This window comes from Neodothiora populina (genome assembly GCF_041146345.1).
Source record: "Neodothiora populina strain CPC 39397 chromosome Unknown canker_contig_12, whole genome shotgun sequence".
NCBI classification, from domain to species: domain Eukaryota; kingdom Fungi; phylum Ascomycota; class Dothideomycetes; order Dothideales; family Dothioraceae; genus Neodothiora; species Neodothiora populina.
Genome location: NW_027191404.1, coordinates 1,668 through 19,280, shown reverse-complemented (window position 1 = coordinate 19,280; position 17,613 = coordinate 1,668). Strand labels below are relative to the sequence as shown.

The following is a 17,613-nucleotide window of genomic DNA, read 5'->3' as shown; positions in this document are numbered from 1 at the left end:
GCTGGGCTAGGCAACTACATATCATTCACCAATTCACGCATATAAAGCTGTGTAACCCAGTCTTCGGGCCACAATGCATCGCGCATACTTACACAACCCTTGAATAGCATTGAGCGGTGAATGAAAATATAATATATCAACGACCCCATCTTTGACCATGTTTCCAAGTCGCAGGAGTGTAGCGGTGCGTGGATTCATCATACATTTCATCATGCTGTCCTCAGTAGGAATTCGCAATCTCGCTCTGTGCACTCAGATATTTCTGCAAGACTCGTCGGCGTCCCCTTTTACTGCCAGGTTCAACAAGACTGCCAACAGTCTATTGGAAGATCTTCATATCCCCGGTTTCTCGATCGCTGTGGTTCATGGTTCGGAAACATATGCCGCAGTAGGTGGTGACTTCCTATCTTATCGCTAGCATCCATCGCCCGAGCAAGCTGACAGTGAGTGCCAAAGGGCTATGGATTGGCAACTATTCCGGACGTGCCTGCCACAGCAGACACTCTCTACTATCCGGGCAGTACCACAAAAGCCTTCACAGCAGCTGCCGTCTCCTTGCTCGTAGACAACTCCTCATTCAATTGGGACACTCCGTTATCGACCATCATACATGACGACTTTGTTCTTTCAGATGACTGGGCGACTAAACACATCACTGTTGAGGATGCCCTGTCCCACCGTACTGGACTTCCCAGACACGATTTTGTATATGGCGGGAAAGAAGGTACTGCACAAAGCATTGTACGACGCCTCCGGGATCTGCCGTTGACTGCGGAACCGAGAACTCGTTTCCAGTATTGTAATTTGATGTTCACCACCATGGGTTATGTGGTCGAAAAAGTCAGCAGCTCATCCCTTGGAGCCTTCATGCGTGAGAAGATCTGGCAACCTTTGAATATGACCAACACTTATTCGTCCGTCGATGATGCCCTGAACAGTCCTCGGCATTTCGCCACAGGCTATGCCTGGAAGAATGACACCAGCCAATTCATAGATGTTCCCTACACACCAGTAGGCGAGATCGGCGGCGCCGGATTCATTATCTCTACAGTGTCCGATTACGCAAAATGGCTTCGTGTGATGATATATCAATCGCCGCCTCTAAGCAAGAGCGGTCACGCAGCCGTCATCTCAGCCAGGACTCTGGTGCCAATGGATCTCGAATCCATGCTACGTCAAGGCTATATTGGTGACGTTACGTATGGCTTGGGATGGGAACGATTTGTCTACCGAGGCTATCTAGTCATTTCCCACAGCGGCGGTATCCGTGGATTTGGTACGCTTCTTCTTTATGTCCCGCAACTTGAGTGGGGGGCCGTAATGATGGGCAACAATGTTTTACAAGTATCTGTAGCCGAGCAAGTTGTAATTCTTGGCCTGCTAGACGATCTCCTCAGTGTAGCAGAGGAGGATCGCTTTGATTATGTCGAACTGTAAGCCCTCCGCGCTTGCTGCTGATGGTCATGTGTACTGACAACGGCAGATACCGCAATCAGACTGCTGAGAAAGCAAAATTACTCGAGTCCGCCGAAGAAACACTGTATCCCGACCTGCCATCCTCAAGACTTCCTAAGTTATTGCCGTTGACCAAGTACGCTGGCTCTTATCATCACCCAGCGTATGGCAATGTCAGACTGAGTGCCAAAGGATCTGGACTGCATGTCACCTTCAACAAAACACTTGTAGCGGGTTCTGATAGTTATCTCGACCACATTTCTGGTGAATACTGGATTGTCACAGTGGTGGACTCGGATACGAAGGAGATAGAGAAGAAGACCAAAGCAGAATTCCGTGTTGGTTCGAACGGTCACGTTATGGAGTTGGGTGCCCAGATCGATGACGAGCTGGCTGCACTGAATCGCAAGACATGGTTCAAAAAAGTGGAGTAACAAAAGGTAAGCGCAAAAGAGGGTGGAAACCGAATATGCTATACGGAACGATGTCGCGCACTAATAGAGAAAGTATGTCCATGAAGCCTTCGATTCGAAACTTGAGACACACCGAAATCAAGTCTACTTCCTTGGCTTACTAGTCTGCTATCTGCTGGAGGATGTCAGTAGCAATCGAACCGTCATCTGTTGAAGCCTTTTTAAAGATCTTGTTTCTGAGCAAGTCGGGGAAGTGGCAGGCTGCGTACTTCGCCACAAGCGCCCGCAAAGGGTCTTGCGAACCTTGGACATCGGCGGTATTATCATATGTAAAAGTGATAAGCTCGATGATATCCCCAACCCTCGCCTCGTATAGGCAGAACCTGGCAAGCGTAAGGTGGAGCTTCTTCAATGCCAACTCTTGCAGCAGAGTCATGCCGTATTTGTCACCAAACACATACAGCCTGGCGTGACCTAAGAAGACTGGCACATAGTTCTCGTCCGGTCCAGTGTTAGTACGTGGCTGCCAGGCTAAGGTAGTCTTAAAGGTGGGCGCAGATTCCCGGAACTTATTCAAAAGTGCTGTCCCGCTCTGGGAATAAGAGCCGTTCAGCTGAGCATGTTCAACTCTTCTTTGCTGATTCCATTGTGCAGGGACTCCTACCTTGCGCCAACTTTTTCCATTGTATCGACGATCGACTGTGTCCTCATCATACGAGTCATTATCTTTGTCCTTATCATCCTTCTCCTCGGACTGATAAATCTTCTCGATAATTGGTTCCACCGCGGTATAGTCGCCTGTGTAGACGAACTCCGCAAAGCAAAGGAACGTAGCGGACGTTACGTCCTCGATGGTAACACATTGCTCTTTCGCCTCTTTCATGGACCCTTCGATCATTGCTTGGAACGTCTCGGATTGCTCGACCATCAGGTTCGCGTGGACGTAGAAGACTTCTGTCTCTGCTTCCTCGTCGCCCACGAGAAATTTTATGGGCGGTGATTTCATGAAGCTGGCGATAATTGTGTTTAGCTCGTTGGAAGATACCATCTACAGCATGTGTTCATGTAAAGGGAGACTAACTTTTCGTACCGGACGCTCATTTTCACTACCTTACAGAGTGAATATATACACCTTTTGACTTCGTAGAAAGTGAACTATCCCTTCCTGTTGAACTCCAGACTTCAATTCTCACGAGAGTGTTTCTGTTCGGAGGAAGACTAAATTGCTTCAACTACATGTACATCTACGGTGGTGGCGTGATATATGGACATCGTGTATCATATCCAGCTCATGGTAAGCGCGCGCGTCTGAGACCCCTCAGCCTCACCTTGTATGCATGTATGCGTATGCGTATGCATGTATAACTGCCCGACGACGACTGACAACACCCATATACATATCTACATACAGCACATCGGCAGCGACAGCGGATTCTTGTATAGTACTTAGACAGCGAAGGGCGTGCGGGGCAAGAGATCGGCACAATAGACTCAGCACTCAGGGGTGTTCAGCGCTGTTTGTGGGCTCCTTACTAGATCAGAAAAAAGCTGCAAATCAGCCAGGAGGAATGGGAATAGGGAATGGGGTCTTGTGTGAGGTACTTTCGGTGCGTTTTCTGGTGTCTTTGGTTTTGCCGTCGATGGCGGTGGCTTGTAGACCTCTATATCTGATAACCATAATGCCCACTGTTGGTATGGTTTCCTGTAGACATGAATGCCTTTTTAGGTCAAGATTTCAAAGATCGGTCTTCAACTTGTGGTTTAATAAGCAGCGGATCGTGCACGAGTAGAAGCTCAATATGGAGCACCAAGTATAGTTCGAAAGTACCAATGCGCTCGCATGGGCATGGCTGACTTCACGTGCTTTCCAAGTCAGGACTGGGATGTGTCGTAGACACTCAATGCGAGGAGTATCTATCTGGAAGCTGGCATTGGCTTGAACCTGCACTGACGTTCCAGGCAACTCCATCTGTATGCCTCACTGGAAAATGCGCGAGGCAGATCAGGAGAGATGTCGGATGTATCGACATACATAAGGAGTTCCACTTGGACTATCGAGCCGCCCTCGGAATAAGAAATGCCGGACTCTGCGATACTTGAAAGACTACGGATCATTATCTGTGCCGAATAGTCCTCTGACAAGCCCAGCTCGGAGAACATTGCATTTTGAGAGTGCGTATGGGCTTCTCAGATGCATGTGTGAGGTGGTGGGTACATTGCTGCAAAAGCGTCCGTTGTTGTTCGCTGATTATGGAACGATACGCTGTTTGTTCTTAGTGGCTCGACTTGTAAACCGCGAATACTGCTATCGTCTAAGAAACCACTCGAGTTTCTCGAATCAGCCGCAGGCTCGTAATTCGCATGATCTAGATCTAGACTTGGGGGACAACAATTCGCGAATTCGCTTAAGTATTGCTACCTGTCAGGCGTGTTATCCAGACCTCGTCGCAGGGACGGCAGCCTGGAATCGCGAGCAGAATCGCCTGCAATGATGCATTGTCCAGAAGATAGGGCAGCTCCTAATAATAAAGATTTAGTCGGGGATCTAAGCGCAGCTTCATGCAGCCTACCTACTCTATTTTACGATAAGGATCAGCCAGATCCTCAGTTCCTATTGTCTGTGCCAAGTCATGGCTAGACTAACCGGAGTATCTACTCGCCCTATCTATCACTTTTGAAAGTATACTTGTGCTGCGCATCACTCAGGCCATTGGAATAGGTACCATCATCATACCATGCCTACAGTAACTGGGGCTAGATGTTATTATTTAAAGAACCCCACATAAGCTGTTGCTGTCGGTTCGCCCTCTACCGAACCACCACAAACGACCATTGTCACCCTTACAAATCTTTGGAGAACCTAGTATCCAGAGTCTACCTTTCGAAATGGTCTTCTCATATGGTCGGCCTTGATTTGAACTTGACAAGATGCTGGTAAACGGCTTATCTCCCGAGGTCATGTTTGGTTCGTCTGGAGTCAGCCGCTTTAGCGATATGGTAGGAACAACGTAGGGCTTCCTCCATTCGTATGTTGCATGCAATACTGACATTGTCAGACAATCCAATGTTATCACACATTCTGTTGAGACAGGAGTCAGACTCGATGCTGCAGCAGAGCTCGTGCGTGGCCTCAAGGAATGCTACATCAAGCGCAATCCGCTGTCGAGTGAAAACAATACTCGCGCATGCCGTTCTCTACCTGGTGGTAACACGAGATCTGTACTACATTTCGACCCATTTCCCATCACTTTCAGGGGCGGCCATGGTTGTCATGTCACTTCTATCGATGGCGGGGAATATCTGGACATGGTATCAGAATCCACAGCCAGTCTAATGGGTCATTCGCATCCTGTGGTACAGCAGGCGATACTTGACGCTACAACATACGGCATGAACCTTGGAGGTTGTAACGAGTACGAAGTGGAACTGGCTGAGGTATTAGTCGCACGGTTCAAATCAGTCGATTCGATCAGGTTCTCTAACTCTGGAACCGAAGCCAAAACGATCGCTCTAGCAGCTGCAAAACACTATACCGGTAAATCCAAGGTTCGTAATAGTGAGTGAAGCGCGTAATAAGATCGTCGACTCAACATCACCCAGGTACTCGTTTTTAAGGATGGTTATCATGGCAGTACACTTACCTTCCATGAACTCGATAATCCGATGAACATTCCGCATTCCTATATCATGGCCGAGTTCAATGACTTTGAGTCGACGCGGAAAGTGTTACTCCAAGACATGGCTGCAATCATCGTGGAGCCGATACAAGGAGCGGGGAGCATGATTCCTGCCTCAAAAGACTTCCTTACGTTTCTCAGAGAGTCCGCAGACAAGATCGGGGCAGTGTTGATCTTCGATGAGGTTGTCACCTCACATTAACACATGGGGGGTCTCCAGGAGCATTACGACGTATATCCTGACATGACCACGCTTGGAAAGTACCTGGGTGGAGGCTTCTCATTCGGTGCTTTTGGCGGACGCCAGGATATCATGGAATACTTCAATCCTCGACGCAGCGCAAAGGACGGAGGCGTATCCCATGCCGGAACATACAACAACAACATCTTCAGCATGTCTGCCGGAATTGCAGTCAGTAAGTTCCTCACCTCTGAAAAGATTGAAGGAATGAACTCGCTCGGGAACGCCTTGCGTGATGGGACCAGAAAGATACTGGTGGAGAGTGGCGTGGACTGTATACACCTTACAGGCTTTGGTAGTCTGGTAGGCGTACACTTTACTGGCGATTCGCCCGAGCTCTTGAAAGAAGCTCTCTTCTTCCACATGCTTGACCAAGGCATTTACGTCGGCAGAAGAGGGTTTATGAATCTCAGTGTCGTTCACGAGGAGAAGCACATCATTCAGACTCTGGAGGCTTTCCGGGGGTTCACGACCATCTTGCAGCAGCCTCGTATTTGATGTAGACTAGTTTGAGAGACATTGGAAACATCAACGTAAAGAAAGCTTCTCGGTATTACTTTTAGACGGCAAAAGAATGTACTTCGAGGTCATGCGACGAGAACCAAGTCAATCCTTCCCATGGTAAATTATGGAAGACTCTTTGAGCATACAATTCTGACACGTCTGCAAGTCCCGAACGTATCTCTTTAGATAGGTCATGCAGCTGCAGTATGATAGTCCACAAGACTGCATAAGGAACGAGGCCAGGTCGCATAGGCTGGTGCCGTATAGGTTACAGTATGATGTTCTATTGCATGTGATGAATGGTCTATCCGAGTGCTTCCTCTATAGCCTACTAGTCCTGCTCTTGCTCGGCAGGTCCACGAAGAACGAAAGATTTTTGAGCGTCTCATCTGTCGTTAGACGTTTCTGCATGCGACCTTGGCTCAGTGCGAACACCTCCCCTGGAAAGTCAGTATCGACGGCGTGACCAAGGATCATATTGGCGACAGCTTCTCCTGACAGTAAGCATAAGCTCATGCCAACACCGTTGAACCCAGCGGCGATCCATTCGCCACTACCCTGGCGAGATGTGACAGAATTGGGAAGAGGCCCCACCATGGGGAATCCATCGGCAGTGAAACCCATGATACCAGTCCATGCGGCGACTAGCTTGTGCGCCAATGAGGGCTCAAGTCCAAAGAACCTGGCTAGTTTCGCTCGCAAGTAATCTACAGCTATTCCATCTGTAAATGAGTCATCGGCAGTAACAGTCATTGAAGCTTTCTTGCATTCGCCAACAAACCAAAAATGCCCTGTGTGCGCGTTTTGCTGGAGATAGAACGCGCCCGTGGCGATTGCCTCGAAATCTCTGTCGACTTTGGGCTTATGGTGAATACTCCAAGTCTTAGCATATCCATGATTTGGTACCGCACTACTCAGGTCTTGCACTGTCATTGTTCCGCGGTACGGTATGACCCTACCACGAAGCTCTGGTACCAGATGGCCGCTGTAGCCATTGGTGGCATGCACTACATGCGTGGCGCGTGTGGTACCTCGAGGAGTGGCGACAAGATAGGGATGCGAGGGGTCTCCATGAGCTTCGTAAGTGATGGCAGTGGCTGGAGTGTTGGTCTCAATCGAGAATCTCGTTCGATACTTTTCGAGCAGACTTTGATATAACTTTGAGATGAAACGGTATGGCCAACATGCTGCTGCTGGGAATACCATTCCACCTACTGCGCCGTGTATACCGTGTTCCTGTAGAGATTGTCAACTGAGACAAGCTCGCCCACATGTACATGTCTTCTTACCTTGAGCAACTCGTCCGACGTCTTGAAAGTGTACATGCCCTTGTGTATGCTCTGAGGATTGTCTTTCTCATATTCTGCAACACTTCGCTTGACCTCTTGGAAGTAGACATCATCGGAGAATGTTCGCACTCTGTCTACTTTGCGGTATTCCGCGTCGACTGGGACATATTCTTCCATCAACGCAGCCAGCGCCTCGACATTCTTCAGCGTGAAATCTACAAAGCGGGTCGCGGCTTCTATGCCAATAAGACTCTTCGCTGATGAGTACAACGCAGTGCCATACGTGGCGATCTGACCGCCATTACGGCCAGTTGCACCTGAACATAATGTTCGAGCTTCTAACATGGCTACTTGAGCGCTGGCACTCCCTTCCAACAATGTCTTTGCGACACTGGCTCCCGTGATCCCAGACCCTACGATGACTACATCAACGAGGCCAGGCAAAGTCTGTGACTGTACTTCAGCAAGCCGAGATGGTTCTGCTTGCCACCCAGCATGGGTAGGAAATCGAACAGGTAGACCAGGATCAGAGGTTGCCAGGTGTTTTAAGTTGTCGACTGCTCCTCAAAACATCAGCACAACTCTCGGGCGAGTTATTCGAATCAGGTATACCAGTTATTGACTCCATCTTGAATCCAGTATTGCCCGAATGGCAGAAGCCCCTAAATATTTAGAGAGACGGTAGTGGAGTTCAAGATCGAGATACCGCAGTCAGAAAGCTGTGAAAGAGTAACATCACGAATCGAGACCACAATCATGGCTGATACTCATACGTAGACAAAACAATCCGACGGCGTATTGAGACATGTGAGCCAAGGAGATAAGCAGGCTGCACTCGGAAGCTCTAGGCTCGGGAAGATAAGGTAAGGTAGTCTACCCCCACTCAACCGAGACATGGTGGGGGTTCATTTAAGTTGGCGACAGCTGGATTAAACTACATTTCGACCTTCTTATAAGAATACGCTTGTTCTCACCCAATGACGATGGGACAGACAGTACGCAGACTATTCATGCGTAAGATGAAAGTACATTTGTGCTTTGAGCAGATTACTTTTCAATGTTAACTTCCAGTTATGATATCTCGAACTCGTTCCCTCCTGGTGTTTGATATGGATGCAATGTCCTCATAACAATGCAATGTCTTACTTCCGAAGAGCGTACACGCATCTACCACGATAGCGGCCATCTTCTCCGCGAACGCCTCATTTCTCTCGGTCTGCTCGTCAATCTTTGCCAACTCGCCGAGTTGTTCAAGAAAAACCAAATCAGCTTCCGAGTCTAGTAATGACAACCATGAGACCAACTGATAGATTCGTCCACTTTTGGCAATCGATTTGGTTGAAGTAATAGGAGACGTATCGCGATCATGCTCCGCCTGAGCGCAATGCTGTACGAGCGTGGTCACACTCCGTGCACGGGCATCATGGAATAAGTCTGCGTCCGAATCCCGTACCGCGATAGTAAGTCTGATAAGGTCGACAACGCAAACATAATGGGCATAGGGACACAGTTTCCACAGTCTCAACAGCAAAGACATAAGTCTGTGTCGCGAGACGATGTCTAGCAGTTCATCTGGGTCCAGTCCTCTTATGGTGTTGGTACCGGGTTGTGGAAGCACAGCTAGACTTGGGCGCGGAGTATCTGGGACGTGTGAAGCGGATGAGCCCCTTTCGTCAAGTTCGTCACTTGTATGTGCATGTGCAGCTGTGCTATGCTCGCATATAGGCGTGGTGCACTCCTTTGCACGCACGTCCTTGCATGACATACATGAGAGGGAGGGATATGGCGCAACGAGACGGCGTGCAAATGCGGAGGCGGTCTCGGGTGAGGACGACGGGAACACTACGGTAGGAGACATAGATGGTGAAAGTTTCTCGGAACCACGTGGAAGTCCAGCCTTGCAATGTGGAGGTGTAAAATTGGTATGGTAAAGCGATGGCAGGTTAAGGTTAGCATTGGGCTGGGATATGTCACCGTAAGTTGAGGAGGTTGCGCTATCACTATGCCTCGTTGAAATCGCATCGTCCGAAGCATTTGGCAGAGCTTGTTCATCAATCCGAGTCGCGGCGAAAGAAGAACAGTTGATGCTTGCACGTGTAAAAGCATATCGGACTGAGCCCCGTGGCACACCGTGTTGGGATGTTACGACACGCTGAGGTGCTGAGGGAGACAACGACGATTCTACAGAATCCCTAACGGGAAACAGCAGAGAGAACATCGAGTCAGTATCTCCGCCTTCACTTGTGCGCTGACCTGGCTGGGCACCGAACATTCCAGCATCATGACCTGCACCTTTAAGATGATCCGCATCCGCGAGAAGAGGTGGAGAATTGGACGCCTTGTAAGGCGGAGGCAGTGTATCAGCAGCAATACGTTGGTCTAGATCCACGACGGGGTCTCGTTTACGTTTCAGAGGTTTTCCCGTGCCAGGCAACGTAGCATCCGTCGTCTTTTCATGCCTTTGCTCAACATTGTCTTGGATTGGACGCCAACCCTGCGCTTCCCAAGCATCGACGACTGCATCGCGACCTGCGGGATAGAATTGCGCATGGTCAATCGTAGGATAGGATACCTTACGCCTACTCAATAGTTCTTGTATGACGCAAAAGCTTCTCTGGACCCAGGAATTGTGACAGGTGAAGAGATCAAACTGAGGTGCCTCAGACAAGGCTTTGAGCTTACGGAGCAGCGACATTGCTTCAAGAGAGACAGAACCGGTGTGAGGAAAGTTTGGCATTATTACCCAGCTCTTGTTACGTCCCAGGGACAGGGAAACTCGCAGCAGTCTGGCAGCCGAGGTAGAGCCCATATTGCCTGAATTGTCGACTGCTTTAAGCGGCACAACGCTGTCGGACATATTCCAGAAAGCAGGTGGGAAGGTGCTGAGGACCAAAGACTCAACGGGAATGCAAAAATAGAACAATCGGGGCTTTCTACCAGCTGATACCACGATTCGTTGAGTCATGGCAATGGCCAGTCGGCCCTGGTTGTCGTCGAAGCCAACCCAGAGACGGAGATCCTTGTCTGCAGATTTATGCGGAGACGGTTGTCCCAGATACTCACGGTCATACTCGCTATACGCTGCTTTCCGCGATGGAGAGAAGAGAGCGACGACTGGTTGTCCATAGACCAACCATTCCAAAGCTTCATGATGCGCCAGTCGACACTTGAGAAAATCAATGTCTTCACGTGCAGGGCGCATGGCTTGTTTTAATATCTGGGTTGGAGGAAGGACCGAGCTGTAGTGAGGACCATTAGCTGCCTATACGTCGCAACGTATACTGTACCTTCACTGAGCAGAGATATACTCATGTCCCGCACAAATAGCTTCGTGCGAACCCACCCACCCAGGCTTTTGCGGAAATTGGTGGAGTACAGGCAGCCTTGACCTTATTCCAATTGAATGCACGTGGAAATTTGCTCTGTATGCGCATCAACGTCCTGGATGCGAGGCTACTGACACTACCAGGCGAGTCTATAGCAGCAATCGCGACGAAGCAACCCGACTCGCTGACACAATTCGGGCAGAGAATGACCCTCCAGAAGGACGATGCTACTGTATGTTCAGGAGTCAGTGAGTACCGAGCACACTCTTGCAGGAAGCATGCGGCGGTCCAAACAGTCGACCACAAACGAGATCGAGCAAGTCCTATGGAGAGTCACACAATACAGCGATAGGGTCAACGAATACAGGACGCGGTCGAGCGATTCGGAGACTTTCGCGGTGATAGGATGGACAGTGGCTGACACGACCGAGCGAAACTTCCTTTGTAGAGAGAATTGCGGCGACGTGAAGCAGCTGTGAGACACTCGCACAGGAACGCGTCAGTCGTGTGGTGAGAGCTTCCTTGCAAGGTTGGATTCTGTGTTGTCGTATCGTCGGAAAAAGCCCTATAGTTGATATTGAATGCCACTGCACGTAGTTGAGTAAGATGTCAGGATGCAATAAGAAGTGCACGTTGTCGGGAGATGATGATGACAATAAACAATGAGGCGGTGGTGCGCATGGAAGATTCAGATCACGTGATCATCTAGATAAACTCCGGGTCCGCCAAGTCCCTCGCATATCTTGTCTTGAGGTGCTTACCCTTCTTACTGTACCTTGGCTTAGCCACCAAAATTACAATGAAGGGGATCGAATCAATTGATGAGGGTTATGGCTCAGTCTTGGTCACTAGGCGGCAAGACGATCATATTTGATCGATGACCCCTCTTTGCATATCGGACGAAACGCTCGGAAGGCTCTGTTGACTAAGGTGATTAGGTACCTTACCTAGGTGGGCTTCAACAGCCACGGCTGACTTGTAGCTTGGCTTCCGAAGCCGAAACCATCACTGCTGCTAAATGTAGACCGTAGCAAGGTACGCATGCTTAATCTACGCAGCCTTCGTCAATGTTCTGGGTACATCGTTATACTTGACTGGATTGTCTGTTCCTGCCTTGCCGTCAATTCAGTGACCTCTCGACTGCTGTAAGCCGATGAAGCGGACCCTCAGGCAGGTCCTCTAGCGAAAACTTTCTCGTAGGCATATTGTTAAACATCATTAAGATTCTGCGTTCTCGAGTGGCATTCCTTCTACAGATGTCCAGACTGGTAACCTGCCAGGAGTCTGTGTCAACCGCATCTGGCATACTTGTATGCCGAGTAACACAGTTTATCAGTGAATTGCAAAAGTCAGCTAATTAGGGTAATTAAGCTCGTTCGAAAACCCGTTCAAAAGCAGTGAAGCCACACTTGGCAAGATAGACCCTTTCGTTGTGTACCTAAGGTACTACTGTAGTAAGCATCCAACACCAACGGTCTTAGCGGTCGCCTCAGACTAAGGTACTGGATAATTACAAGAGGGTCTGACACCATCGCTCCTCTACGGTCTCTGACCTTACTAAGACGCACAATTGACACGTAAGTATGAACACGGTAGAAAGAATCGAATTCTTATATTTTGTTTCCTCGTGTATATCGGCACAATCCTAGGCGCGGAGACTGTCTCATACTGTACTAAAGTAGTAGAAGATCACGCATCTATAATGTCGCAAAGGAAAGTTGATCAGCCTTTTTTTGCTGGTCGAGTTGGTGGTAACCAGGCATTTTCCAACAAGAAAGTTGACCAGCCATTGTTTGCTGGTCGAATTGGTGGCAACCAGGCATTTGTTGCTTCATCGGATTCTACAGAAGAACACCTTATCGAAGAAACACGAGACGCTGCTCCACTAAGTCATCTAAAGGATGTCTTCGATCTGAGTGGCTTCTTCAACCCTATAATATGGAGGGCAGCCGTCATTGAGTTCCTAGGTAGCTTCTATGCATGCAAGAGACATGACGGTGGTGTACTTACTTTTCCATTTCAGGCACTGGAATGTTAGTCTTCATTGTGGGCATGATCGCAACGTCCAGCGGACCTTACGTGGCTTCTACATCGCTGCAAGTCCAATTAGTGGCTGGTCTGACTACTTGGATCGCGGTGACACTTCTGGTTTATGCGTGTGGTCCAGTCAGTGGTGGCCATTTGAATCCACTCATTACCATGGGCACCTTCGCTGGTGGGCTATCGACATTTCCTCGTTCAGTCATTTATGTCCTCGTCCAGAGCATTGGCTCTTTATGCGGAGCTTTTATGTTGAAACTCGGCCTAGGAGGTGATCTTTATTACCCTGGAGTGCGTTTTCCCACCCTATGCAGTCCTTCTCCTTCCTTCTCCGCATCTTATTAGAGCTACTACCCTGGACATCGTGGTCTCTTGCTTGATGGCCTATCGTGCTTACAATTCTTTAGGGAACAGTTGCTGGCTGCTCTATCGATACGAGTATGATCAGTAATGGACAAGCTTTCGTGCTCGAATTTATGTCCGCCCTTACTTTGCTATTCATAGCTTTTGGCGTTGGTCTAGACCCGCGACAAAGCCAAGTGTTCGGTCCTGCATACGGTCCTGTGTTGGTTGGTCTGTCGGTCGGTCTAGTCAGCTTTGCTTCAGCGTTTACAAATAACGGATGGGCTGGAGCCTGTGAGTCATATGTACCTTCGCGTTCCCCTCGATGTCATAGTATGGGCTTTACATTTGCGGCCCCAATGCATGCCTCACATCTTTGGTCGTCGTTTGAACTACAGCGGCTAATTACTTCCTCTCCTGACCACAGCACTCAATCCTGCAAGATGCTTTGGCTTAATGGCTGCAAATCTGGACATGCATGCCCACTGGATACATTGGTTATCTGCATTCTGTGCCTCTTCTGCGCACGGTTTGTTATATTACACAGTACCGCCCTATACCAAAAAGTAATGGGCGTTTGTATGGCACCATTGCAGAAATGGCTCGACAAATAGGCCAGCAAGATTGATAATCTTGGTCCCCATACACTAACACACGAACTTCGGTCATGGACCCCGATCTGCATATACGGTGTTCTACACCATGTGGATACGAAACTACCTCACGTCAGGCACGAGGTGTGTGGTCGTGACTGGTCAGCCGCAGTGCAGAAGATCCTATGGCTCGTAGTGTCCTATGCAGAAGTAGGCTTTGCTCTGCTGCATCAGCGATGACACATACATTTCTTCAGCTGCGAGATTAAGATCTGTACTCGACCCTGACATCAAATTTGCTATACCTACCGGATACAAGGTGGATTTTACACCTCCACACATTTTGCAATTGTACAATCGTACCCGGACTACGCAAGTTTCTTCTCAGCCCGTGTCCGGTCCCGAAAGAAAGAAGTGGTGACGATTCGGGCGTTGTTATAGCCAATTACACGTTCGCTATCCGGCCAAGCTACTCCGACCATCGCCCGCCAAGCATCTCCACGCTACAAGGACCAATCACTCAGCATTAATCTCGTCATCGGTTCTAGGTCCTGTAAATTTATTCTCGAGCAGTATGTCTATCCTGGCTGCCTAGTCTAATGTTACTGATGAGGTATTCTTGTATGTATACCTTAAGTAGTCTTGCCTGATATTCAATATGGGCTATCCCACTAGCAATCATAGAAGGTCATTGACCATCGGGTGTGAGGATCGATTTGAAAATCATGAAGGAACCTTCAGACAAAACAGACCTCCCAGTCAATATCACGAATAAGAGCACTAAGGATGGTGACGAAGACAAAGACAATGCCGGCTTCTCAAGCTACTGGCGGATGTTCACATACAATGACACGACTGGATGGATCCTGAACTCGGTCGCGTTAGTCGCAGCCATAATCTCAGGAGCGCTTCTCCCGTTGATGGATCTTGTTTTTGGTAAGACAGTGACCACATTTACCGACTTTGGTACTGATAGGATATCACCGGGGGAGTTCCGCGCGAAGTCTGTACCCTGGACGCTGTGGTTCATCTACCTGTTCATCGCAAGATTCTGCTTGACATATATCTGGACATTGGCGCTCAATATATCCGCTTTGCATACTACTAAAAGCTTGCGGATTGACTTCTTGCGACAAGCCCTACGGCAAGACATCGCCTTCTTCGATCAGTCAAGCAATGGTGCAATCACCGTACAAATAACCACCCACGCAAGCTTGGTGAACGTCGCTATTGCGAAAAAATTCGGACTTACTATTCAAGGATTGGCAACCTTTGTTGCTGCTTTCGCAGTGGTACAATATAATGGCAAAATCAGTCTCCCGCGTCAAATCGACTAACCGCCACTAGGCGTTCGCCGTTCAGTGGAAGTTGACATTGATCACATCCAGCATTGTGCCAACGATTATGATTGTCGTTGCTATCTGTGTTGGTATTGATATGAAGATCGAAGCAAAGATGTTGGATATCTATAGTATAGCGGGTGCTCTTGCTGAAGATGTTTTCTCTAGCATGCGAAATGTACATGCCCTCTGGGCTCGTCCTCGCTTAGCTGACAGATATGATGCTCTGCTCCTCAAAGCTAAACGCGAAGGGCGAAGGAAGAGACCTGTATACGGGGTAATGTCTTCCACCGAGTTCTTCTGTATCATCGCGGGCATCGGCTTGACCTTCTGGCGAGGCACTCATATGTATGCCAATGGCGAGATCAAAGCGTCGGGCTCTGTCGTTACAGTTGTTTTCGCCGTCATTGTGGCCGCGACAGCTCTTACGCAAGCCGCTCCACAGATCATTGCGATCGCAAAAGCCGCTTCAGCTGCGCATGATTTATTCAAGATTATTGACAGGCCCTCTGAAGTCGATTCAATGTCCGCAATCGGTCAAGTACCATTGCAATGCAATGGCGAGATCGAAATCCGGGATCTCGCTTTCTATTACCCATCGAGAGCTGACGCACCCGTGTCGCCTTCCCAATGCACTCCTGTCCACCGCGATTATCAGCAAGAATATACAAGGCCTCAGGTCCAGTCTCATCGAATACATCTTGTCCTGGCTTTCGAGATGCGAGATGACAGTGCCCTCGAAATCTATAGACCCGATCATGACTATATCTGCCGGCTGTTTTAAATGGGGTCCAGCTGGAGTCTCTTCTCATAGAGCTGCAGTTAGAACCTCTCGTTAATCTGCTAAAGGCGATAGTAGTGCTCAGCTACAAGCGCAGGACAATTTAGGACACAGATTGGTAGACTAAATGTTATCCTTGAAAACACTACGGGACGATCGAATTCTAGCTAGGCTGTCTAACAAAATTGTATCAATATGCAGTAAGGATCTAAGGTCGAATTATTCTAACAGTGTACGAAAGGACTTTAGCTACAATGGCTTTTGTAAGAGCATGATTACGCCTGTCTACAAAGCCGCTTGAAGATAGCGATTCTCTAACCCAACCGTAGAGAAGATCGTTAAAAGCACAAATGCTTTTCTAAACCTGGAAATTGTCTCTGTAATCATTAACGCAGCCCTTCGTACTTTACCACCTGATAATAGTATCTGAAGTCGCCGACATCGACTAGAGAAAGAGAAGCAGTCCGCGGAACACGTGAAGAAATGATCGATGGATTGTTCACCGCTGATTCGAAGACTTCAGCTTAGAATGCGCTCGTAGGACCTCTTGACTCCGGCCAACCTTTTCTCCTATCCCTTGAGACTAAGCAAAGACCTTCTGGAGCGCCATGGTAGCTACGGAGTACTGTACCTGCAAATAGACTGGGAGAATCTGACCAGTGCGCAAATCTCCCTACTATGCGAAACGTTTAGATCATCCATGAGCCAACGCTACCCCACCAGCCCAAGTAAGTAGCTCGACAACTACAAAGTGTGCATGAAATTGACATTTGCGGATAAGGTTACAAAATTTGGTGCGAAGAGAAACAGAAAGTACAATACAGCAGCTAGTCCCTATATCTACCGGTAGTGAAACTGCTGTAAGAGCTTGTACGTACGTGAACAGTAGGGTTAGATATTGCTATGCCGCCTCTTGCATCTGCATAGTTTCATATGTATGACATATGCATCTTAAAGCGACATCAACATGCACGACGTCAGTCAGATTGACGCTATGCTGGACAAGCTCTTATCTAACTCAACCGTGCTCTAACAGCACCGATAATATATAGAGGTACGCTGCTCCACGCAGCTTTGCATAACAGACATAGATTATCAGCGAGAAGCATTGCGGGGCCAGCAGCTATCGACGTCGACAGATCTGTAGACAAATTCAGGTGAGCTCGCCAGCTTGAAATCATTCTAACCATTTAAGCCTCCGAGCTAGATGTCGATTTAGGATTTCACATATCGTGACACTTTCGAGAATGATGTAGCAGCGCTTCATAAGAAGACTTCGCCTTAGAATCATCGACTCATAACTTTACCACCGAAGCTGTCGCAGCCGATTCCTGTGCTCCAGGCTGTAAGCACTACTGTCCTTAAGGCTGGCATGGAACGCCAGCTCGCGGAAGACTTTGCTTTTTTTGCCTCTTAGGAAGGAATACCACCTTATATATCAGTAGCGACCGTCACGCAGATAAACGACATTGGTGGTATCTGTTAAGGATTAGTTGTGAGGCTACGTAATTGTCGAACCAAAAGTGTCAAATCCAGCGATGGTAGACTGGATTTAGAAGCCCATACAAATAAGGTTTTACGGGGGCCAGAGCCAGGTACACTAGATTTAGGG

General features: G+C 48.5%; 5 protein-coding genes across 6 annotated transcripts; 3 read left to right on the top strand and 2 right to left on the bottom strand.

The window, feature by feature from the left end:
* Positions 1–157: 157 nt before the first annotated feature.
* On the top strand, positions 158–1,889 carry AAFC00_000759 (uncharacterized protein; the record flags this gene model as incomplete). 2 transcript variants are annotated; one of them, XM_069347467.1, is made up of 3 exons in its annotated part: positions 158–388; positions 457–1,433; positions 1,484–1,889. In XM_069347467.1, the coding sequence occupies 3 exons, from the start codon at positions 158–160 to the stop codon at positions 1,887–1,889; spliced, it is 1,614 nt and encodes a 537-aa protein (XP_069203315.1). The 2 variants fall into 2 exon arrangements, with proteins under 2 accessions (XP_069203315.1, XP_069203314.1); XM_069347466.1 differs by having other exon boundaries at positions 212–388.
* Positions 1,890–2,028: 139 nt separating this feature from the next.
* Positions 2,029–2,969, bottom strand: AAFC00_000758 (uncharacterized protein; the record flags this gene model as incomplete). Its single annotated transcript, XM_069347465.1, has 2 exons — positions 2,029–2,878; positions 2,950–2,969. 2 exons carry the CDS (start codon positions 2,967–2,969, stop codon positions 2,029–2,031), a joined length of 870 nt encoding a protein of 289 aa, XP_069203313.1.
* Positions 2,970–4,796: 1,827 nt separating this feature from the next.
* On the top strand, positions 4,797–5,747 carry AAFC00_000757 (uncharacterized protein; the record flags this gene model as incomplete). The annotated part of the gene is made up of 3 exons (XM_069347864.1): positions 4,797–4,876; positions 4,925–5,414; positions 5,469–5,747. 3 exons carry the CDS (start codon positions 4,797–4,799, stop codon positions 5,745–5,747), a joined length of 849 nt encoding a protein of 282 aa, XP_069203312.1.
* An 864-nt stretch (positions 5,748–6,611) lies between these two features.
* AAFC00_000756 (uncharacterized protein) lies at positions 6,612–8,207 on the bottom strand (the record flags this gene model as incomplete). Its single annotated transcript, XM_069347464.1, has 3 exons — positions 6,612–7,526; positions 7,580–8,136; positions 8,192–8,207. 3 exons carry the CDS (start codon positions 8,205–8,207, stop codon positions 6,612–6,614), a joined length of 1,488 nt encoding a protein of 495 aa, XP_069203311.1.
* A 6,506-nt stretch (positions 8,208–14,713) lies between these two features.
* Positions 14,714–16,004, top strand: AAFC00_000755 (uncharacterized protein; the record flags this gene model as incomplete). The annotated part of the gene is made up of 2 exons (XM_069347863.1): positions 14,714–15,172; positions 15,228–16,004. The coding sequence occupies 2 exons, from the start codon at positions 14,714–14,716 to the stop codon at positions 16,002–16,004; spliced, it is 1,236 nt and encodes a 411-aa protein (XP_069203310.1).
* Positions 16,005–17,613: the final 1,609 nt, after the last annotated feature.